Source organism: Sphaeramia orbicularis, chromosome 13 (genome assembly GCF_902148855.1).
Source record: "Sphaeramia orbicularis chromosome 13, fSphaOr1.1, whole genome shotgun sequence".
Classification (NCBI taxonomy): Eukaryota; Metazoa; Chordata; class Actinopteri; order Kurtiformes; family Apogonidae; genus Sphaeramia; species Sphaeramia orbicularis.
In genome coordinates, this window is record NC_043969.1 from 37,575,510 (window position 1) to 37,600,596 (window position 25,087).

The 25,087-nt window shown below is 37.5% G+C and overlaps 1 protein-coding gene across 3 annotated transcripts; it reads right to left on the reverse strand.

Annotated features, from left to right (window-relative positions):
* Nucleotides 1–243: 243 nt before the first annotated feature.
* Nucleotides 244–22,891, reverse strand: rcbtb2 (regulator of chromosome condensation (RCC1) and BTB (POZ) domain containing protein 2). 3 transcript variants are annotated; one of them, XM_030152793.1, is made up of 12 exons: nt 22,684–22,891; nt 21,474–21,608; nt 20,780–20,930; nt 18,497–18,663; nt 18,245–18,403; nt 16,154–16,261; nt 15,933–16,075; nt 14,160–14,350; nt 9,937–10,063; nt 2,155–2,363; nt 1,546–1,706; nt 244–1,430 (listed from the first exon to the last, which is right to left on the reverse strand). In XM_030152793.1, the coding sequence occupies exons 2-12, from the start codon at nt 21,597–21,599 to the stop codon at nt 1,290–1,292; spliced, it is 1,683 nt and encodes a 560-aa protein (XP_030008653.1). In that variant the 5' UTR covers nt 21,600–21,608; nt 22,684–22,891; the 3' UTR covers nt 244–1,289. The 3 variants fall into 3 exon arrangements, with proteins under 3 accessions (XP_030008653.1, XP_030008655.1, XP_030008656.1); XM_030152796.1 differs by having other exon boundaries at nt 248–1,430; nt 1,546–1,676; nt 2,224–2,363; XM_030152795.1 differs by having other exon boundaries at nt 245–1,430; nt 1,546–1,676; nt 2,224–2,363; nt 15,933–16,261.
* Nucleotides 22,892–25,087: the final 2,196 nt, after the last annotated feature.

The following is a 25,087-nucleotide window of genomic DNA, read 5'->3' on the forward strand; positions in this document are numbered from 1 at the left end:
CCTACTGGGAGCAATTTAGGGTTCAGTGTCTTGCCCAAGGACACTTCAACATGTGGACAGTCGGAGCCAGGATTCAAACTGCCGACCCTCTGGTCATTGGACAGCCCACTTTACCAACTGAGCCACAGCCGCCCAGAAAGAAAGAAAGAAAGAAAGAAAGGAAGAAAGAAAGAAAGAAAGAAAGAAAGAAAGAGAAAGAGAGAGAGAGAGAGAGAGAGAGAGAGAGAGAGAGAGAGAGAGAGAGAGAGAGAGAGAGAGAGAGAGAGAGAGAGAGAGAGAGAGAGAGAGAGAGAGAGAGAGAAATCAATTGTAAAACCAGAATCCCATGGTCCATAAGGGTGGATTGTCCTGTACAGGGCAGAATGAACATTACATGGTTTTCCAGAGTACCGGTACATCCCCAGTCTGAACAGTCTTAATCTGATTTTTTCTGATTTTCAATTCAGACCCAGGCCACTTTTGTCTGTGGTCCTAAACTGGATACATATTTGATGTTTTGCATGTGACTTCAGTGTGAACGGTCACGTCGCATTTGATCTTTTTACATCATCGAAATGCGACACGTGTCATAATTCTGTGAAAAAGGCAAGGTCCATATTTACTTCTGTAAACATCTGCAAACGTCTGCACATGTGGGTCACTTCAGGAGTCTGATGGTGGTCACGTTTGAATTATAATGTGAACAACCATGCAAAAAAAAATCAGAAGTGAGCATTAATAAGACCTGCAGTGTGAATGTAGCGTTAAGAGTTCAGACTAAATAGTGGTGTAGCCATTTGGTTCTGACTTTCTCCTTCAAGAGACTTCGATGTAAATACGTATGCTCATTACATCCCTGCCAAAACAAAGCTCCAGACTTTTGCACCTTGCTGTACTTAAATGCACAAACGTCGTACTGCAGCAGATTATGTTGGGTTTTTTTTTTCTTGGGAGGCGTCGCTGTTGCGCTCCTCTTACCCGCCGATCAAACGACAAATTAGCCGTCAGTTACGAAAAGCAGTGTCAGAAAGACGACCCGTGGCACATCCTTCTGTCCTCCTGTGGCTACTCTAGTGATTTAACCCAGTATTTCTACCTCATGCGGCGGCTGCGCTGGGGCTAGATCCAGGGCAGTGACGCGGACACATCAGTGAACTCGGTGGAACCTTAAACCCGTCGCCTCTCTGGTGTTCACAACCCCCAGCGAGGAGCCTTCGAAGCCCTCGTCGTCCTGGTGTTTACTTTGGTCTAGGGTCGACTCTCGGGACCTCTCTGTGCTAAATCCGTCGCTACGAGCGGGCGCGTCCCGGTCAGTTTTTGAAGGCCCCGTAGCGGCTGGCTTTGCTAATGAAGTTCTTGAGCAGGTCGTGGTCCATGTTGGCAAAGGCCTGGGTCTGCGTGACGGCCGTGAGGTGGTTGACGCAAAACTTGAAGCAGAACTCCTCCAGGTCCTAGAAATGAAGAGGGCTTGTCTTGGTCAGTGCGGGATGAGGAGTACAACTGGACTAGCTACTGAGAAGGGCCGCCACCACCACCGCCATGTGTCGGGGGGGACTACAAGCTTACCCGGGCCTCATACTTGACAGCAGCAGAGAGCAGAGTGATGGCGTTCTCCTCTGATATGCCTCTCTTTATCGTTTCCTGGCAAAGCCTCTTGAGCCTCATCTCTCGGTAGAAAGTGGCTAAATCCAGCAGTCCTGCACAGAAGGAGGACAGGACAGAGGACACTGGTCTACAAGGAAAATGCTTCCAGAATAAAAGTAATGCAGTTTTACCACATGAGAGTCACTGATAAAGAAAAATCAAGTAAAAAATGGTGGTTGGCTGAACTTTCCAAGATACAGCCTTGGGTCAAAATGTGAAACTCAAGATTTAACCAGAGAATGGGTTTGACTCAAAAGGAATATTTGTCTCAGAGCTACAAGATCTACTTCAAAACACTGTCTGCACATTAGAATACATTCACTTTACAGGTTCTATTAAGTGGAAGATTTATAAAACTATTATATAAATGTACATAAACCAATATATATGTGTAATAACACTTAATCATTTACCTTGAAAACATCAGCAAACCGGCACTTTTGTCATTTATTTTCCAATTAATCTTATTAAAATACGTAACATTTAGCACATTTAATGTCTGAAGCAAATCATTTCTAAAAAATTGTAGACCAGTGGGATCAGAGGAATCCTGCACCGACTCCTGCCAATGCTCCCCGGTGCTCCTAAGCATGGACTTACCAATAGCATCCTCTGGTGGCAGGCTAATGGTGTCAGTGTAGAGGTACTCGAGGAAGGCTCGGTACACCAGGTAGGAGAACTGGTGGATCTCGATGGCGTCCTCTTCGGTCTCGTTAAGCAGCGCTCGGAAATGTTCGCACCTGTGGACAGAAGAACAAAGACGGCATGAGATAAGAGATGAGAGTTAGTGCCACATAGGGCTGTGGACACAATAAAGTCAGAATCCCTTTTTTCTGTTGATTTGATAATAGAGGGTTTTCTTTATAAGCCCTGATTTCTACCAGTAGCAGCTGTGACTGACACAGTTGAGGCTCTTCCTCTGATTTCAGATTGGAGTGTTATGTTATTTTTTTGTTTTTCTTAATTTTTTTGCTTCAACCACATACAAAATGGCCTAGTAGTAAAATTGTTCCTTTATTTTTGATTTTAATTGTTTGTTCTGACTAACATGGATCAAATATTTATGGCTGTGTTTATAGGAGTGATATTTTTCTTTTTTTAAATGGAATATTGCATTGTAAAACATTTCCCAGTGGTCTACATAAACTGTAAATGCTCTGCTTGGGTCTGAATTCTTCAGTAATTCAACTCCACAGGTCCATCTTCAACCCTATTTCTGAGTAATGACACCAGAAAGGTCGTTTTGAATGCTGCCCTTTAAATGCAAATCAGCCACTTCACCCCCCCCCCCCCCCCGAAAACTACCTAGCCATACCTGCAACAATTAATTGATTATTTACCGTTAAAATCATTAACAACCTTATTTGTGACTGACTAAATACCAAGAGCAATTAAAAGAATCTAAACTGTCTGACATCAGGACAAATTAGCATTTTTTTCCTCTGTGACAAAAAACACATGTTGCATGTTTACGTTGTGGACCAAACAAGGAGACATTTATCAATATCTTTCCAAATTTTCTGTCCATTTTTGTCATGAACTGTCTATAAAACACTCCAATCTATAAGAAACATACATGTGTGTTTGAGGGTTTTTTTTTTGGTTTTTTTTTTATGATCTTTTTATTAGGACATTTTCAGTATACATATCCTCTCAGCACAGGTATAAGCACGTCCAATTTTCCAAAAACCAAAAAACAACAAACAAAAATTTAAACTAAAAAAAAAAAGAAAAAAAGTGTTTCTGTTTTAACCATAATTTAACACACTGAAGTTGTCTTTTCACATCATTTGGACAATCAGTCTTGTCTGATGCGAAATGTACCGTTTTCTGAGGCCTGTGACTGACTACTGATATCATGAACCAAATAAATGAGAAAAGAATGAACAGGACCATGTAGGCTTTTAAAAATAAGCTTTACAGTTGAATAACTTCTGAAGCTTTTAAAGCTGAATGTGTCGTGTTCCTTTGAGATAAGACAATGACTGTTGTAGTGACATACTTTTCATTGTACTTGGTACACAATGGCCTCATGTTATGTATTTTGTTCTGTGAAAAACAACATGCTCTTGAGGGAAGACCCTTTAACCTCCAAACAGGCTTTTAAGTGTTTCACATGTTTAAAACACTGCAACCCACAAAACAGATGAGTGAAAACCCTGGAGAACAAGTAGGAGTAACAATAGTTTACTTGTCCACACGGAGCCACTGAACACTTGAACACATACTGTATATACACATCTGCTTTTCTGTTTACCTTTTACAATGGACAGCATTTATTTATTTGATGCAATGGACATAACTGTAACAAATATACTGTGTTAAAGGAGGGATATTTTGCTTTTTTTTTTTTTTTTAAATGGAATTGTGCATTTTAAAACATTTCCTTGTGGTCTACATAAACTGTTTAATATCGGTTGATCCACTAATCCTATCGATCCATGTCAATAATTGGCGTACAATACAGTTTTTCATCTTTTCGTGGTCATCAGATATGACCCATTTGGACGTTCAGAGGCTCCGTAGTGAACATGAAAACACCATCATCAACACCAGTAAAACCCATGGAGTTGGATCAATGACAGTGGTTTAAGAGACTTGTTTTTATGTTAAGTTAATAATATCTTTGCTGAAAAAGTCACTTTTTCTTCAGTTTTCTCTGTTTCTGATATAATAATCCTCAAATTTAGTCGGAGCTTTTATGAATATTTACATGATCAGTGAATTCAAGGGGTGATATTTGGCTTTTTTAAATGGAATTCTGCATTGTAAAACATTTCCCTGTGGTCTACATAAACTGTAAATGCTCTGCTTGGGTCTGAATTCTTCATTAATTCAACTCCACAGGTCCATCTTCAACCCTGTTTCTGAGTAAAGACACCAGAAAGGTCGTTTTGAGCGCTGGCCCTTTAAATGCAAATGAACCACTTCAGGCCCCACCCCCTCCAGGTTGTTGGCTGTGCTGCTCTGTCCTGATCAACCAACAACTGAATATTTTAGGTAATCAGATTGAAGTTTGGACATATTTTCAGTTTTTACTACAACCGCTGCTGCTGACAAACAATTATGTCGTACTCGGAGAAATGTTCGTTGGAAGTCTTGACCTTATATGCACAAATGTCGTGACGTAACTAGTTACAAAATGTAACAAATTAAGAAGGAATTGAAACGGGTTGTAGAAATCCACTTGATTTTTTCTGGAATGAATATAAAGAGGCTTTGCAGCACCTGGAGGGTTCATATTCAAACTTTATGAACTATTAGGGTCCAAATACACAAATAAATGAACCAAAGACTAATAAAAGTGGGTTTAGCAAAATATGACCCCTTTAAGGGCTTGTAGCTAAATTTAACAGCCTGTAAAAGTGAATAAAATGGATTAATCCAAATATGAACATCACCGTAAACATATTTATATGATGTTATAACATACACACAGGTCCATAAAATATATACCAAAGGTCTGTAGATATTCTAATGTAGAAATGTTATTTATTAGAGCATAAAACAGGGACAAATTCAACTTTAAATTCACTTTCAGGACAGAAAACATTCACCGAGGTGAAGCAAAGGCACTCTGCCAACAATTACAGCCCACGGTGTTTTCACATATTTGTTCCTTATAGTTGAATAAATAAAAACACCGATTAGCATTTTCCTTCTTTAAAAATCTAATCTGTTCTTGCCTCGAAATGCTGCCTCCCCAGTGTTTGTTCTCAGGACATGGTTGAATAAACAAGCGAGTCTTCATCCTCTAAGCGCATCTCAAACGTGCCGTTTGCATGTGATCTTGCCAAAGCCGGCGTTGGCTTGTGTGCAGTGTTGCGTATTGGTGTGAGCGTGTGCACTAAAGGTTGAAGTCGCAGACAGTCTGGCTCCTTCCTACTGACAGTGCAAAAGAGCAAGGGACTGGAATGCAGATACTTTGTGTCTGAGTGTGGTTATAAAAAGAAAAAACGGGAAACAATATGTCTGTCTTCGCTGCCCCGTGACATTAACGGGAAAGACAAGGAAGCGGCGTCCGACAGATGGTATTTAAATACAGGCTTCTCGATGCACAGTAAGCATATGTTATATTCATCTGCGCACTTTCAGATTGTTCACTGTTTACTGTCATGATTAACGACATAGCCCGGTCATGATTGTGTGTTTCTATAATTAACAGCGTGCATAATCAAAGTGAGTTTCTGTTTGTGGTTAAATCCTGTTGTGACTTTTCTTTTATTACCCATGATGAAGTGCAACTCCTGATGGTGAACAATACAGTCATGAGACCAAAATGAAAGTCAGGATGCAGAAGCAGGCTGTGTTTGTGAGGAACAAAAGGAAAATATGTCTAGAAAAATATCAGGGTCAAGCAAGTTAGAAAGAGACTTGAGTGCAGTTTAGTATAACGTACTGCAAAACCTCAAACCAGTGTTCCCAACCTTTTTTTGGCTTGTGACCCCATTTTAACATCACAAATTTCTGACATTCAAGACATTCAAAACAGAGACTTTTTTTTTTTTGCTAAAATTAATTTGTTTTTGATCATGTCATAGTTTGCTATACTGTGTTACAAATAAATGTTAATTTTAGATGACATTTAGGTTATATAATGTATATTATAGGGTTATTCAAAGGGAATGAACCGATTTCATTACGCAATATTTTAAAAAGGAAAAGCAATAGAAAACTCCAGCCAAGTCACAAGTATTCTACTCACAATCAACTTTTATTTCCTGTCTTACAAGTGTTCAATGTGGCCGCCACCTGCAGCACGGACAACATCAATGCGATCAGAGAATTCCTCCCAGACGCGTACCAGCATATTACAGTCCACGGAGTTGTTCGCTGTTGTTATTTGATGTTTAAGGTCATAGAGGCCACCATTCAGAACTTAGAAAACTCCTCTGTCAAATGGTCACTGACTCATTCCATGACGATGCTTGAGAACTGAAGTAAAGCGTCATGAAATCGGTTCATTCTTTTTGAATAACCCTGTACTATGGACGGAGGCAGAAAAGCCAGGTGTAGATTACTGCACAAAGTGAGAATTTGATTTTCCTTGGTCAGGATATGTACAGTCAGTCCAGCTTGGATTTACAAGGCTGACAATTAATACTGAACAAACAAGAACTCAAACTATGAATTATGAAAGAGCTGCAGCATCTGAAACCGACCACAGTGAACATTTGAAAGATAAACAGCACCACAGTGCTTCAGTTTCAGCTTCACAATTTGTCATGTCTTATGGATTGGGATTGTCTCTGTCAACTCACCATATTTTTTATTAGTAAGTTTTTATTTTTATCAATTACTAGAAATTTCAGGCGACCCCATTTGAATTCCAGGCGACCCCACATGGGGTCCCGACCCCAAGGCTGACAAACACTGCCTCAAACAGTGACCGAGACCTTTACTTACAGATGTATACAAAGGGATGTCTATTCAAAAATATAAAACATATTTCTTACATTTGTAGTATAGAGTTGGCTTTTTGTGTATTTTAGTATTTGTAATTCTGTATACTGTCAATATGTTTTGGTATAACTTGTGTGATATTTCTATACAGCCTACACAGTCTTTTATATACTGATCTTTTTAATACTGTCTGTTCACATTTTCACTGATTTTCATTGTTCCTGTAACAGTGACAATAAAGTCCTATTAATATTCATTCATTTTTGAAAATAACATAATTTTGTGACTTTTAGGTGGCCACAAAAAGGAACTGTTAGTAAGTGCTGAGTGCGTAGGGTGAATTTATTTTTATTATTTCAACTACTGAACTAAAACTCGATACATAATGCTGGTAATATTGCATTTTTTCAACATCCTAAGGAGACGGTTTACAAATTTTTAATAAAAGAAAAAAGAAATGATGCTATTTTTGCAACAGTAGCCGGAAATAGGTCTTTAATTGAAGCTGGTTTATATTTAAGGCCTTTATTTCTAAGTCCCTGTGTTTGAAGAGTGGATTTGCTTGGGTTTAAGCAAAGCCCCGAGTGATAAGAGACTGAAACAGAATGGAGTCATTCTAAACAGAAGAAGGACTCTGACCGGGTAAGACAAAAGGAGGGGACACTTTGGTCACACAGATATGATGGTCATCTGTTCTTTCATTGAACTGCTTAATCCTCAAGAGGGTCGTGGGGACGCTCAAGTCTATCCCAGCTACAACTGCTCACTCTATAGCCTGATACACGGGTGATTTAGACTGATTACACTGATTAACCTATTAAAGTGCATGTCTTTGGGCGGTTGGAGGAAGGTGTAGTATTCAGAGACAACCCACACAGACGATCAAACCCAGGACGTTCTTGCTGTGAGGCGACGGTGCTAAACTCCCACATACTGTTCTGCTCCTAGGGTTTGAAAAGTCAGGGATGAAAATGAGAAAACTGTCTTCATCCAAACCATACAACAGACCAGCCCTCATCCTATCATACCAATATCAACATCATGTACAACTATATGCAAATCTGTAAACTATATGTACAGAAGGAGTAACAGAAATAGAAGATTCTCTCTTATATTTCCTGTTTACTCTTGCATGTTTCCGCCTGTGTTTTTTATTTTTTACACTTTGCTTTTACTGTATTGTCATCAGCTGGTCGTTCGTCCGTCTGTCCATGTATTCGCAAAAACTTTGGCATGCACCGCTGGTTCTGAACTGCGGGGGGCAGCAGATAGTCAACGATAAGGTGAGGGGAGCTCACTTTCACTTTCTCACAGCTCTATTTACACGTCCTCCACATACAAGTCGGTCCTGTTACTTGTACAATTATGTATTGAGGTCCGGATTGAGGATGGACTGAGTTCCGTCCATCCGTCTGTATGTGCAAAAACTTTGGCGTGGACTGAAGGCTAAGGGTTTTCTTTTTTTTTTTTTCTTTTTACAATTTTTATTTATTTCTCATTTTTATCAGTACAATACAATCTCCTCTGGTTGACGAGCAGGAAGAAAAACAAAAGAACAGAAAAACAAAGAAATGAAAAGAACAGCTTGCGTTGGTGTCAGAGTATTTTAAGGTCCCTTAACTCTTTCGGTGCCAGACAGTTAAGGGGCTAATAAGCCTTAAAAGCCTTAAAAGTGCCACAGAATTTTTCAGTATTTCGCGTCGTCTTAATAATATTCGAAGAATCCTGCAGGAAACCGCTCGGTAACATCCGGCGTGTTCTCCAAAGCCGATCTGATCGGCCTGCGGCACTTTAAAGGTTGTATTCGTAAAGCCGATTTAATCAGCCCATGGCACTGAAAGAGTTAATAGATATATTTTTCCCTGAATGTCAGCCATTTTCCCTATTTTTTTTATACAGGGATTTTCTTTCATCTTCAGTTTATATGTAAGATGTTCCATAACAAGTATATCATCTATGATTGAAAGCCACTGTTTGTAAGACAGAGCATCAGTCCAAAGCCAGGTCTTTGTTATGGCCTTCTTCCTGGCCACCAGGAGTATCTCGACAAGATATCTGTCTCCTTAATGCATCAATTCTTCCAAATGTCCGAGATAAAGAACAAGACAAGAATTTGGGATTGCATATCCCAACACATCACAAAGAACTGAGCGAACCTTCCCCCCAAAAGGACTGAATATCTGCGCATTTCCAAAACATGTGTGATCTGAATCCATGTGATTACAAAGTCTCCAACATAGCTCTTGAGTATTCATTTGTTTACTTTTGATTTTAGGTGTGATGAAATAACGAATTAGATTTTTCCAATTAAATTCTCTCTCATTTAGGTGACTGTGATGTTATCTGGAGGCCGAGGGTTTTCAAGTGTGTGAATGTTATGTTTTGTATTAGTGCTACTGTAAACGCTGCAATTTCCCCACAGTGGGATTGATAAAGTCCTATCTTATCTTATCTTATCACAAAATGCTAAAACATCATTAACCTGTTCTAGTCTTGGTGAGACTCAGAACTGAGCAGTACAGTCACATCCAGGTCACGTCTGACAGAATCAGATCGAGATCAGCGATTGTTAATTACTACCTGGTACCTGTCTAAATTCACCTGTGATTAGATAAAAATGGGATGCCACATGGTAGATTTTAGTTGAAAGAGTAGATGCAGAAGTGTCACATCCTCTCAGACCACTTGGATTACAGTATACTCAAAGGGTCATTATAGGATTTTTGCCCCTTGAACAAAAGCCTGTGGTTGCTGACACATCAAATTTGTAGATATGAACCATAATGTGTACAGTATTGTTATTGCTACGTGGACGTTGAATACAAACCTTGCTGTTAAATGATTACAAATTATTAAAAGGTGCATAAAACATTTTTGCGACTTACAATTTTATTCTAAATGTGTCTGTACCTGATTTTCAGCAGGGCTTTGTGAACATGGATGCATTTCCCGTCGACCAAAAACTTCAGGTCTGAAATCTCTGGGCTGTCGAACTCCTTCTTCAAAGACTGGGCAACGGTCAGGTAGTCATCACCATCTGGCATTTGGAAAGACACAGATTTGATATATTAATCCATAAAGACCCAGTGCTACTTTTGTGGCAGTTCCCAAATTATTTTTTCTCTCTAATCATCCTTTCTTAAGTGATTTATCACCATTTATTATAATATTATCCTCTGTATTTTGCATTTTTTCAGTGAAAATCAAGTATTTTCCTATACATGCGCGGAAAAAATAATTGTTTTCTTCAGTTTCTTGTTTATTTTAATGCCTGGTACAACTAAAGGTACATTTGTTTGGACAAATATAATGAGAACAACAAAAATAGCTCATAAGAGTTTAATTTCAGAGCTGACATCTAGACATTTTCCATGTTTTCTTGATAATAACCAAAATCACTTCAGTTCTTACATCAATATCTATGGCATTGTACTGACAAAAACAGTGCTTTTAGGCATTCCATGTTTTCTTTTCTGTCTGTTTTAGTCACATGATACACACAGGAGTTAGTACTTGATTGCATAACCATTGTTTTTGATGACTAATAATTTTTTCCGTGATTTATTATCACATAGATTAATCATCATGCTGAGATTACATTTGAGACTTATTATATAAAAAAAACAGAGAAAATTGAAGAAAAAGTGACTTTTTCTGTAAAATATATCAATAACTGAACATAAACCAAGCGTCTCCATTCACTGTCATTGATCCAACTCCATGGGTTTTACTGGTGAATCAATGTTGTAGAAGATGACGGTGTTTCTACATTCATTTCTGAGCCCCTGAACGTCCAAATGGGTCATATCTGATGACCATGAAAAGATGACAAACTTTATTTTACACCAATTGCTTACATGTATTGATAGGATTAATGGATCAACAGGTATTAAACAGTTTAGATCAGTAGATTGGTTTGGTCGTTGGTGTATATTTGGGTCTTTATGGGTTAGTAAAAAGAATTAAAAGAACCCTGCGAAAAAGAGGTAATTGCGATGATGTCAAATGTTTTGGTGGTTTGATTACAGTCATTAAATGTGGTTCTTAACTGAGCCTCAAACTGAGTGAAGTGTTTCTCAGTTTGAGGCGAGTTCGACTGAGATCAATCAATTGATTGTCTGATTGTTTGAAGTGGAAAGGAAACAAGAGGTTCCTGTTTATTTCTTCCACTGTTTCCACAAATTTAGACCCTTCTCACAGAGTCCAACTCACCGAGGCTCTCACAATTCATATCACTGGTTTTCTCACGTGAAAACTTTCCATTAAATTCACTGAACCTTTGAAATCCCAAAGTTCTAGTCCAAGTTTTAGTTGGTCCCTCGCAGCTAAATCTCATCTTAGTATGAGTTTTCTAAGGTTCAATAGATTATTTTTCCACTTGGTAGTGTTGAAGTGTGTGCTTTAAGGCCCAGTTCAGACCAAAGAACTGCAGCTAGAGGGTGTTAAAACACTTTTAGAATGTTGCAGATAAAGGTTGTACACTATGAACTGGATCATCCCAGCAAAGATTCAGTTAATCACATCATCAGAGGCAAAGTGTATGTTTTTTCATTATTATTGGACTGTAGTTGACCTGTTATCACAAAGGGCAGGTTTATTAATAGTTGTTCCTCTGGTAAATCCTGCTTCGATGGTCTGTGTTTTCTATACTTACAAGAAGTGACACTAAATCCTTTAAACAGGAATGGCTTTACCCGCTAAATAAATACTATCCAAAATAGGAAATACTGATTTTTTTTTTTTTTATCTCAAATCAGCACGAACAGAACATCTTACAGCTGTAGTCATGATGTGTCCCAATATTTTGTCCATATAGGCCTAGTTTATGAACTTGAATATTTTCTAAAAGTTTAATGGGAGATTTTTCTTCGTAAGTGACATGTGAAGAAAGTTGATGGTTAGTTGTGATAGAAAATGATTATTTACAGCCAGAGCATGAAAAATGTTTTAGAAGTTTAGAGGCAAAACATTGAAAATCAAGTCATGGATAAAAAAAAAAAAAATCAATGTTGAGAGAAATTAAATAAAAACCATCTCTGAGGCATTTTGGAAGCAAAATAAAAAAAAAACAATTTAAACCAAACTAACCAATGCAATGCAATGATCTTTATCACAATATAAAACTATATTATATTTGTCATGATTGTTTTGTATCCCAGACCCATTAGAAAAGAAACACTTGAATTCAACAGGTCCGAATACTTTTGTCCATATAGTGTAGAAGTCTGTCTTTGTGGAAATATGCCATTTTTAGGGTGTAGTTGCAGCTTGGGGGATGTTCTGTTCTGTCACTTTTCCAAGTGATAAAGTGCAGACAGAGGAAGGAAGCAGAATGATAATTCTGCCACCACTGCCACTGCACGACGGAAATATTCAGCCTTATTCCAGCAGAGTACTTCCAGCATAACGGACAAGAACGGAAGTACAGAGTGTACAAAGAGCTGCCGCTACTGAAACGACGTCTGTCCAGTCTCAGTTCACTGGTCTGAACCGACATGGTTTCAGAATGTTGGGGCATCATCAGAAACATGTATTTATGTAAAGACTCATCTATGAAATCGAAGCAATAATTAGAAATAATTTGAATAAAGAATCTTTAATTTTCAAAAATTAATATCTTGACTAGTTTTTACTTTTTGTGCAACCAAAGTCAAGTCTGGTACTAATATAGTCTCTTAACCCTTTAAGACCTAAACAGCTGCTGGCGACAACTGATATAAATTTTTATACATTGATATACTGATATATATATATATATATATATATATGTATTTATTTTTTGTTTAAGAGTTAATATTTATTACCTAATTACTCAGCTGTGTACAGGAATCCTTCCCTTGGCCTTAGAAACTGGGAGAATAACCCAAATCCCAGAAGAAAACAGACTTTGTGGACTGTGTGATTTAGGGGAAGGGGAAAATGAATCACATTTTCTATATGATGACCTGAGAGCCTCTTTGCTTAATGACATGTTTATCCGAAACACTGATGTGTTCTGGAGCACTGACGATGACGAGATGAAATGGTTGTTTTGGTCAAATGTACAATCGCGGAAAAAATTATTAGACCACCCTTGTTTTCTTCAATTTCTTGTTCATTTTAATGCCTGGTAAAACTAAAGGTACATTTGTTTGGACGAATATAATGATAACAACAAAAATAGCTCATAAGAGTTTAATTTCAGAGCCGATATCTATCCATTTTCCATGGTTTTCTTGATTGTTACTGCTGGGGCCGTTAATTGTTTTTTTTTTCCCCTTGTCTCCACCTCCTGTTTGGCCGATTGATAACACCTGCCAGTAATTCACCAGCCTGTAAAACCAGAAGCTCCAACAAAGAAGACGAGTGGGTCCATCGTTGCAGTTTGTTTTTTTTTTGCTTCAGCATGTCTTAATTTTTGAGTAATTTGGCCGTGTACAATTACTGTTTTCTTTTCTTATTGTATAATAAATTCCTCGTCTTTTTGTTACAAGCGACCTGCTCTCCACATTTTTCTTGGCTGTCTCCCGGAACATCTTTTTCTTTCTTTTAGTTTTTGTTACGTGTCGGCACCCTAGACCTCCTGGCATATACGTAACACTGATAATAACGAAAATCACTTCAGCATCTATGGCATTGTACTGACAAAAAAAGTGCTTTTAGGCATTCCATGTTTTCTTTTCTGTTTTAGTCACATGATACACACAGGAGTTTTGATGGTCTAATATTTTTTTTCTGCAACTGCATATAAATTAGCATTATTGGTTTGTAAAACCTGGAAAAAGCGGCAGATGCGTTTGTTTAAATAGGTCAGTAAATTGTCTTGTTTATATCTATTGTGCCTGTTGTCTGGTATTTGGTCTTTGGTTTATGTTTTTGGCGTCTTATAAGCCCATGTAAGGGCTGGGCATATTCTTATGCAGGGCACAATAATAAAAATTCATTCATTCATACCCATACATTTATAAACATCCTCTCTAATTACATCATATTTAGTGCAAAGAAGAAAATCCACAACATTAACTGGAATTCAGAATTCAGGGTGCGGATTCGGACTGGACGGACCCACATTTCTGTGGCCGAAGCATCTGACCAGTGAGTGGGAGGGCAAATAATTACGGGGACGTCACGGGGTCTCGTCATCCTCTGCTTACCGACTGAGAGGAGGTGCCATGTGACCGCCGGCGTGGCAAAGCAGGCAAACACATCGTCTGTGCTGCTGAAATGGGTGAGGTGGGGGCTGGCCACGGCTTGACCTCGACACTGACCCCACATCAGGACCTGCCCACTCTGGGTCTTGGCAGCAGATGTGTGGCTGGTGTGACACGCTGCCACCTCCACCATCCTGGTCACAAAAAACAAAACCATGGAATATTCACTAAAGCTTCGGTAATTATTATTAGACCATCTGGGATTTTCTGAACAGATTCAACACAACAGCGCTTCAACATGACATCTGACTTGCTGTTCTAGAAATGTTATTTTTTAATATCCCATTTTCTTTTCATATGTTGGGTGTATTTGTGTGTTGTCTCTCTTTTAAACCACGGCTGCAACTAATGATTATTTTACACATGTATTAATGCATTGATTATACACTACAAACAAAAAGTTAAGGATATTTTTAATTTTTGGGCTATATTTTTCAGTTGGGATTCTTGCACAGTGCTTTTTACTTTTTTGTGTGTGAACTGAATTGAAACATTTTTTTTAATGACCAGACATAGTTTTATTTACAAATGGCAAAAGTGACAAAGAAAAATGACAACAACAAAAAAAAGAAATATCCTTAACTTTTTGTTTGTGGTGGATTTTCGATTTAGTGAGTAATTGGTTTTGAAAACATCAGAAAAAACTCGAAAGGAGTTTCTCAAAGTCCAAGATGAAACCAGAAAATTCTCACTTTAAGAAAGCAGAACATCAGAATTTTTATTTTTCTTTTCTTAAAAAGTACTCCAACCGATCATTGATGAACAAAATAGTAGTGGATTGATTTAGTATCAATCATTACAGCTCTAATTAGAACTATGTGTGTCTATAAACTTGAAAAGCAAACATTTAATGCATCTTTTGTCAGCTTTTTGCCTCCCATTTGCTCACAAGAAAACCCTAATAGCTTGCAGGTAATATTTTTGACAAATGTTGACTTTTGACTACTTTTTAAAATTCACTGAGTGATTATTTTCAAAGCTTTATTTACAGTCATGGAAAAAAAGTATTAGACCACCCTTGTTTTCTTCAATTTCTTGTTCATTTTAATGCGTGGTACAACTAAAGGTACATTTGTTTGGACAAAAATAATAATAACAAGAAAAATAGCTCAAAAGAGTTTAATTTCAGAGCTGATATCTATCCATTTTCCATGTTTTCTTGATAATAACCAAAATCACTTCAGTTCTTACGTCAATATCTATGGTATTGTACTGCCAAAAACAGTGCTTTTAGGCATTCCATGTTTTCTTTTCAGTCTGTTTTAGTCACATGATACGCACAGGAGTTAGTACTTGACTGCATAACCATTGTTTTTGATGACTTTTGATGGTCTGATAATTTTTTCCATGACTGTAAAGTAATAAAGGCAAATTTGACAGTACTTGTGAGGTAGTGACTGAAAAAACCTGATTTCATCTGAAAACAGAGGACCTTTAATCACTATGACAAAACATTTTATGGCCTTAAATTCTGTAATTAAACAGTTGAATTGTCTAGACTTTCAGAGTACTAACTCCAGCCTGAAGTGGGGTAAAAAAAAAAACCCACATCTATTAGAAGACATTTAGTTGTGAATGCATAAACACCTTTGAGGCATTTCTCATCTTAAAGAATGTGTGTGTCAGGACCTTGTCATGCTCTTCTCAGTGACCTGTTTTGGTAGCAAAGAAGTGTCGCTTCTATTTTAGGTTGGGGATGAAAAACAAAGCACTAACCTCTCCTTCTCTGTGTTTATTAGTGTGGGAAGAGCTTGGTTGCTCTTGTTGCCTGTTCCCAACTGGCCGTACGAGTTGGCTCCCCAGGCGTAAACAAGCCCCTCGTCTGTTAGAGCTAACGTATGCGCATATCCACAAGCAACCTGTACACGGAAAGGAAATGTTATTAGGCTGCATATGATTGGAAACACAGCTTTGTAGGAATCTGTTGTTGTTCCTACCTGCACAATGTTGACTCCCTGGAGAGCAGCGATCCTGCACGGGGTCTGCTGATTTCCATTGTTTCCTAAACCTAGCTGTCCGTTGCAGTTGTAGCCCCAGCCGTAAATCTACAAACACAACCCAAATGCATGCAGGAAGTTAAAAATCCTATAACACACATAAAGATATGAACATGTAGTCTGGTAGTTTCTATTCTAGCTTATGTATTTTGCTTCTTTGTTTGGCTAGGATGAAACTGTATTAGAGTCATTGTAGGCAAAAAAAATAAAAATAATAATAAAAATAGGACCAATAGCCCTGTAGCTTACTGGCCAAATTAAAAGCTTTGGGAAATGTATCCAGATGCCATTTATTAGCACCCAGTTATGTGTATTTATTATATTACAGAAATAGCCCATGTTTTGGTTATATTCCAATCAGATCTGTAAAAAATTCAAATTCCAACTTGATATCATTGATACTTACTGATTCAATCCACTTCCTATCTCTTATAATGGGAAAATTTTTCAAAGTCGCACCAAATCCAGAATCAGATCTGGATCGAAATAATTTCAATCCCTTGTGTTGACATCATCATAAAGAAGCTGTATACCAAGTTTGAAGTCAATCAGAACTGGAGTTTCAGAGCAAAAGACGATTGAAATTTTTTCCCCATAAGAGCCCATGTTAAATTTTCCGTAAGTTCCCGGATCCAGAAGATCCTGATCGGCATGTGGCCATTATGTTTTGGTCCTCTCCCCATCAGGGCTGGAGTGTAGAAATTTCAACTTGATATCATTTATTTTTACCGAGTTATTGCATCGATCCACTTCCTATCTCTTAAAATGGGGAAATTTTTCAAAGTGGCACCAAATCCAGAATCAGATCGGGATCGAAATAATTTCACTAACTTTTGTTGACATCATCATAAAGAAGCTGTATACCAAGTTTGAAGTTAATCTGAATTGTAGTTTCGGAGAAGAAGACGATTGAAAATTTTGTAACGCACGACAGACAATGACGATGACAATGGATGCCGCATGACGAAATGCAGAGTTGTGGGATGTGTGTAGTATTTGAAGAAAGTGATAAAGTTGCATGAAAAAAATCTGAGATTAAAGGGAGAGGAAAAAAAAGCACAAAGTTTGCAAGAATTCATGACTACATATATAAAAAAAAATAAATAAAAAATCACCTTGTTTTTCCTAATATATTTGTAAGAATGTTGCTGTAAATTTACTCTTCTAGTCATAGAGGACTGATAGAATATATGTAGTTTGCCTAGTGTTTGGAAACTGGAGAAAGAAAATGCCATAAATAATCCAAAACATTACTAAAACAGTAGTAGAAATTACATTATTATAACAATTCTAGTACTAAATAAATGAATAAAAATAGACTGTTGCAGTAAAGCAGCAGGACGCAGGTACAGCTACAGTCACGGAAAAAATTATTAGACCATCAAAAGTCATCAAAAACAATGGTTATGCAATCAAGTACTAACTCCTGTGTGTATCATGTGACTAAAACAGACTGAAAAGAAAACATGGAATGCCTAAAAGCACTGTTTTTGTCAGTACAATGCCATAGATATTGACATAAGAACTGAAGAGATTTGGTTATTATCAAGAAAACATGGAAAATGGACAGATATCAGCTCTGAAATTAAACTCTTATGAGCTATTTTTGTTGTTATCATTATATTTCTCCAAACAAATGTATCTTTAGTTGTACCAGGCATTAAAAAGAACAAGAAATTGAAGAAAACAAGGGGTGGTCTAATATTTTTTTCGGCAACTGTTAATACATGACCACGCAGGCACGCACTGAGTTTATGGAAGTAACATTCCTGGGAGGCAGAATTGTGACATTTGTCGCATTTCAATGACGTAAAGGTTGAATAAATGGGACCTGGATATTCAGACTGAAGTCGCATTGCAAAATATCACATACCACATATGAAAGTGGCCTGGGTTGGATTAGTGCTGTTCAAACTGTCTGCAACAGATCGGATACAGGTCACATATGGGCAAAAAAATCGGATTTGGGCCACATTTGCCTGCAGTCTGAACGTAGCCTGGTTTACATATCAGACTGCTGTGAACCATTACCTCTCCGTTGTCCAGTACGGCCATGGAGCAGAGCTGACCGCAGGCGATGTTAACCACCACTTTGTTCTGGAGGCAGCTGCTCACCCTGCGTGGCGTTGGCTGGTTGGCTGTAGACCCCGAACCCACTTGACCTGAGTTGTTATAACCCCACGCGTAAACCTAGAGCCGGAGATAAACTGTTTGCATTATCAGTGAATAAACAGATTAGAACCATAGAACCGCAGGGGGGGAACAGAACTCGGGGTAAATGACCTCTCCATCAGTGGTGAGGGCGATGGTGTGGTGGGAGCCACAGGCCACGTCTGTTACTCTCTTGCTGAGCAGGTTCGTGGACACCAGAGCCGGGGTCAGACCATGGTTGGTGGTACCGTTGCCCAGTTGGCTGTAGCCATTGTGTCCCCAAGCAAACACCTCCCCATCTAAAAAGGCAAAAAGGAAACTACTAGTTGTGTTGTCCGAGTGGTTAATGTTTAATGAACAAATAAGAAGCAGCTGAGTTTGTATGATTTATAGCTGAGGTTCAAGTTCTGCTCTTATTAGATAATCACAGTGATTAAGATTTGGTTTACATGGCATTTATGAAACCAGTGGCTCAGAAAAAGACCTCATATCATGTGACCCCCCCCCCCCCCCTTCTTTATCTTCAGTTAATGAAAATGTGCATCTGTAAACTACGACAAATCAAATCAGATAATAAAATGTAGCAACATGCCTTATGTCCATGGAGAAAAAACCTGCTTTATTCATCAACCTTGAACTTTTCTGAGCTTCTAACAAAATGTGAAATATCAACTACATGTGCAGCATTATGATGATTTCTTAATATTTGTCGTAACTCAGCTTCTGTAGGATCTTAGTGTTTTTTCTTTTTACTTATTCATCTATTTATTCTACTTGATACATGCAATTTTCAGTAGTTTTGTTATATAGGTGACTATACTATAACAAAAAAAGAGACTGTCGTATCATACCTTATATGTAATACTGATATTGTAACATAATGACTGACAATAGACAACTAAATATTTTATTATTTGGTTATATAAAGGACTGAAACACTGCTACACTTTATTTTCTGGCCTGTTTGGGTGTGAAATATGAGAGACTGTGAGACTAATATTCAAGATACTTTTACTGAAGTACAGCACTGACGTTATCACGTTTAAGGATTTCCATTTCCTACTACTTTATACCTTCATTGCACTACATTTTACAGCCAAATCTTGAACATTTTACTCCATTCTGTTCCTATTGAGCTGCAAATTTGGCACAATGGATAACAGACCAGGCTTTTAAAATACAACACTTTGTCAAACATTAAATCAGGACTTTCTGAACTTTTTGGCGTCTGAAATCTGTATTTGTTTAGACTCACATTTCAATGAGTTGCTAGAAGCGCTACTAAACTATTGATGTTTACACTCTAAACTTCTGACATGGTTTCATTTTTATAACTAATGTTGTAAAAATCAAGCATTTTGGAAAGAGTACACAAAGGAAAACATCCGTGTATATGTATTTTATTTGTTCCAAATCATGTGATGAGCCCTGAGATTTACCTTTATAGAAAACTCGAGATATCATTCATAATACACCCTTTATTCTCTTAAGTTGGAGAAAATCAGATTGTCTTTAATTGACTGCTCCAGTAAATTTGGGAAATTATGGGGCCCACTCCTTCAATTGGTAAAGAAGACGGATCTTTTACTCACCCCCGACTGACACAACTAAAGAGCTTAGCGAGAAAGATATGTTATTTCGACTGTGATGAGGGTTATATGCCACTACTTTGACTTGGGATGTCTGTGGCTTTCTCTATTGCAGTTAACTATTACCTGACTGATGTACCCATGTGCCCCTCTTTTATTTCCCCCTTTTTAAATTGTCTATTTTTTTCCTCATCCTATTTTTATGTTTTTTGTATTTAATTTTCTTTTTGTAGTTATTCTAGATTCTATATACATTGTTTGGGCATGCAGCAATACTTCTATAACCACTTTTTTCCTTCTGTGGTTTTTCTTAAAAGAAAAAATGTATACTTAACTATCTGTAAATGTTTTAAATACAAATGTATACATCTGCAAAACCCAATAAAAAAGTATTTAAAAAAAAATCATCCATAATTAGCTCACAAGAACACTGATGCCTCACTAGTAATAATCTAATGTCACATAGAATAGAACATATCAGTCAGCGAGATCAATCCAGTACTTTGATCAAATATACAGTACTTTATCTTATTTTGACTTAATACTACTGTACGTTTACTTAAACAGGGCTTTTCGGATAAAACTTTGGTATTAGAGTATGCTTATATTTCAATATAAGGATTTGAATACTTCCTCCACCACTGAAACAACTTTAAAATGCAGTATTTTTATTGATGTTTTGATGAAACAGGCCTTATCAACTTGGCAAAGTCACCAAACCAGACAGTAAAAACTTGCACATATCGTCTTATTTTGGTGTGATGTCATTTGCCTCCTGAGGACATTCACTTCAAGGCACGGATAAAAGCATCTTGAACTGGACTACCTGCAGTTGCGATAACCACATGCGGCCCTGTTCCGTAGCTTAGGGACACAATCTTCTTTCCACACAAAACATCAATCCTCCGTGGCTCAATAGTGCTTTGAAGGTCTCCGAGCCCTAAACAACCACTGCAGTTTGTGCCCAGAGCAAAGACCTGCAAAAAAAACCCCAAAAACTGCAGCTGAACTGGCCTTGATATGAAGAAAGGATTCAGAAATAACACATTCTGATGTTTACTTCTGCTCATATTCCAATAAAAATAATTTATTTGGTGAGAGGACATAATGAGAGGAAACAAAATAAAATGTGCTTCATTAGGATTTCAATTAAGATTTTGCAATCTGTATGAAACAACATTATTGGCCAAATTAATAAGTGTGCATTTTGCATTCCTAATTATTTAGCCAAAGGGACAAACAAAGAGAAAGGCGGGAAAGATTAAGCATGTGCTACACCTTTCCCCAGGATGAAAATGGAGACTGCTTGGGTATTAGGCCTATATGTCTAAAGATAGCTTCATTCTATCTGCTTATCCTGTTGCCTGGAAGTGCAGCCTGTATCGACCTGCAATTCAGACACTTGCAGCATTTTCCTATCCACTTCTAAATAATCAAACCAATATTATTAAAGCAGATTAAGTCTACCGAGATTTACAAAACAATTTAATGTAAACAGACGGATTAGGGACAAGTGTTACCTCATCATTAACTGTGACATAGAGGGCTTCATTTGCGGCGCTGCCAAAGACACAAGCCTGCCGGATAAGCCGCAGTTCCTCAGGAGGAAGGAGTGCAAACACTGGCCACTTCCCCACGTCCAGCATACTATTCAGCTGTGAAATGAGGAGAAAATACAGCCAGACAGATGTGAATCAGTGCCATTTAGAGATTCTGAATAAACAGTTTACTGTGCAAAACTGGCACTGTGTGAAAGGCATTAAGGAAAGACCAGGGTGTTCCCTTCAGAAGATATATTTTTCATTTATTTCCATTCCTAAAGATTGGGCGTATAGGAAAAAAGGAAGAATGGGACAAGCAGGGATATGATGAAGCTGCCATATTAAATCAATTACATTCTTGAATGCAAAGCAATATTTCAGTTGTTATTTTCACTGTATGCTTATATTTTTCTGGATGATGTAACCCAATATGCCTGAAGAAGAAATGCTTTGTACATTCATTTCAAACTCAATTATTGTAAAAGTGTGGCAACTAATGCAGAAAAATAATAACCAAGACCAGTAAGTACTCAAAAGTGCCAACAGCCCAGACAGCAGCCTGGCACTGGGCCCAGTATGGATTCTAACATATGTCTGCTGACCGAGCTACCTTTTGTTCATTTCTGTTTTAATGCACTTTGCAGCTTTTCGAGAACATTGCAATGTGGTGCAGTCAGATCACATACTGAAACCCAGCTGAATTAGGTCTTGACTCAGAATTTCTAGATCAAGCACATGCTCATCATTCCTACTTCTTGAGCAGGCTACAGCTAGCTACTTGGCTCCTCTTAGGTTAAACGAGGTAATAGTTACATTCATAATAAGAAGTCATGAGTTCTTATGTCTAGCTTGGTTAATACTACACTGTATCTGACAGCTGATGACAACGCTGCTGCTGAAATGAGCTTCAGTCTTGCGAATGTCTTCAAAACTAGCTAAACAACACCTTTAGTAATGAGAGGTTTAACACAGAAAATCAAACAAGAACCGAAGTTAAAGTCAACTGACGACGCAAGCCTAAACGCAAACAAAAGTGCATTACGTTGCAAAGCTTCTAATTTAGAAGCTAAAACTAGTTTTCATCGACTTATTGCTTCAACTATGAGATAACTGACAAAAACTATTAAGCTAATTAGCGTTAAGAGTGTTGCTGCTCATAGATACTGATGGTTCAAACTGTTGACGTTACCTTACTGTTGTTTTAGCTTGTGTTTTGTCCGCGACGTCTTTTTCTAATCGACGGTGACAATGAATATTTCTCTGCCAACATATTTGGCAATTCACGGTGCAGACGGAATCATCTTGACAATCTGGTACCAATTTATCCACATGAACAGCCCTGTTTAAACCTTGTTATAGTTAGCTTGGCTCGCTACAACACCGACTGAAAAAAACACAGCACCACCTTACTTCCTGTATTAGGCGGTGCGTTCATTAAAATCGGACTTTTGAGACTCCCAATGTTTACTTTTTATGGGGACACGGAAAAGCTTCACAAGCGTATGTAAGTGAATAAATAAAGAAGAAATATGTCAAATATTTCAACATATGAAAGAAATTGACTCTTCGGTATTATTTCTGTTGTCGTCCTTTTCTGTATTTGTAAAGCTTTTCTTGTGACATCTCTATGTTAATTTGCAATTTGTCTTTAAATGCAACATTAAAATGCTCCACAGATTTACTTATCATTCATATAATTGTAGCCTCTTTTGTGTCATATCCCTCTGTTACTCTATTTTCTTTCTATAATTTGCATGAAAAAGAGGTTGCATATAGACTGATTGATATTTTACAAATATCACAGTTCCATATCAGTTCCAGTTCATGACCATCAACTAAATATGACTTTCATAAACTCTTAGCACCAACAATCCAAACTCCAAACATCTTCATGCATCCTCCTGTTGACACTCTTTGTTGCTAATCAATGCAGAAAAATGGCAAAGACGCACAAACCTTCCACTAACAGTCTGTTTTATTTTTTATTGTTTCATGGATCTATAGCACTGGTGTCAAACATGCGGCCCGGGGGCCAAATCCGGCCCGCTAAAGGGTCCAGTCCGGCCCCTGGGATGAATTTGAGAAATGCAAAAATTACACTGAAGATAAAAATCATTTTAGTTCAGGTTCCACATACAGACCAATTTAATCTCCAGTGGGTCGGATCAGTAAAATACTATCAGAATAACCTATAAATACTCACAACACCTAATTTTTCCCTTTGTAAATGTAGACATTTGCATGTCATTTTACAGTATTTACACTAAAACAAACTAACATTTCACAAAAACACAAATAACCTCAACAAATATGAACATTTTAAAATGTCTGAAGTGTAATTTTAACAATTTGCTGCCTGTTATTAAATGTTTTGTGTGTTTGTTGAGCCACTGTGATCTGTACGTTTTGTAATTTACATGTGTAAATGATAAACTAAGACATAATATTGTTAAAATTGCACTTAGTTTTCTTAAGAAATTTCAGTTTATTCATGTTATTCACAATGTTTTAAAGGATAGTTGGCAGATGTATATATTTTTGTTGCATAATTTTACTTTTTTCGCTCTAAAACATAGAGGAAAGTTTGGAGTTGACATTATTTATACAGTATATTATGTTATTATTTCTCTGGTTGGGCCCACTGCAGATCAAATTTGGCTTAATGTGGCCCCTGAACTAAAATGAGTTTGACACCCCTGATCAATAGTGTACAGACATGGCTTGGAGTAGTAATTTTTTTAAATTTTTTTTTAGTTGCATTGACTGCTATGGTAAGTAGTCCTCCATTAAACCCAGCAGGTGGAGCCATTATGTAGTCTTACTGCATGAGACACAGTACCTCTGATAAATCTTTATCATTATTTGCCTTGAATAAATTTTATTTGAAGATAAAATCATGCAGTAATCTTTGGCTTTTTAAAGACATTGAAGTATTAACCAAATATATAAATAAAAAATTAAATCCCACGTTCTACAAGGTCGACATTAGGGTCTCAGAAATAGTAAGGATCTGAATTCGAGTATTTACAAGTGAAGGGAGCGTATGGCTTATAATTTAAGATGATCAAACCGTAAAAATATGACTTGATCTATATTTTGCAGGAATGGATAGCTAGATACTTCACTCAAATGATAAACACAAAGTTGACGATGGCTTAAATGTTTTTCTATGTTTTTATTAGTGCTTAAAAAAAACACGATTTCTTGTATTTCTTGTGAATGAATGAACAGCAGGTTAGAAGCCATTTAAGGATACGATGCAGTTTAAGTGCACCAAAATGGTCATTATAAGAAAGTGGATGGGGTTCAGCATTATTATAATAGGTCGGTAATTCGACTATGAACGGCGTATCTCGAAGGATCCACATTTGCAAATTGCTTTAAATGATTTTCTCTATTTTTCCTCCTTTTTCATTGAGTTGTGCATCTCACTGACCTGATGGACGAACAGACCAGAGACACGTCAACCTTAAGGTCCTCTACAACAGAATGGGCGTGTACACACTCAGATAGAGCTTAATATGCGTCTATATCGAGAACATAAATGATGCCAAAAATAAAAGCACTGAACAGAAATTATTAATGTTTGCGTT

Coding starts and splice junctions, on each gene's coding strand:
- rcbtb2 (XM_030152793.1), bottom strand. CDS start 21,599: ATGCTGGACGTGGGGAAGTGGCCAGTGTTTGCACTCCTTCCTCCTGAG. Junction 14,351..15,932: donor ATAAACACAGAGAAGGAGAG/GTTAGTGCTTTG, acceptor TTTTGTGACCAG/GATGGTGGAGGTGGCAGCGT. Junction 1,707..2,154: donor GGATTCCTCTGATCCCACTG/GTCTACAATTTT, acceptor CTTGTAGACCAG/TGTCCTCTGTCCTGTCCTCC.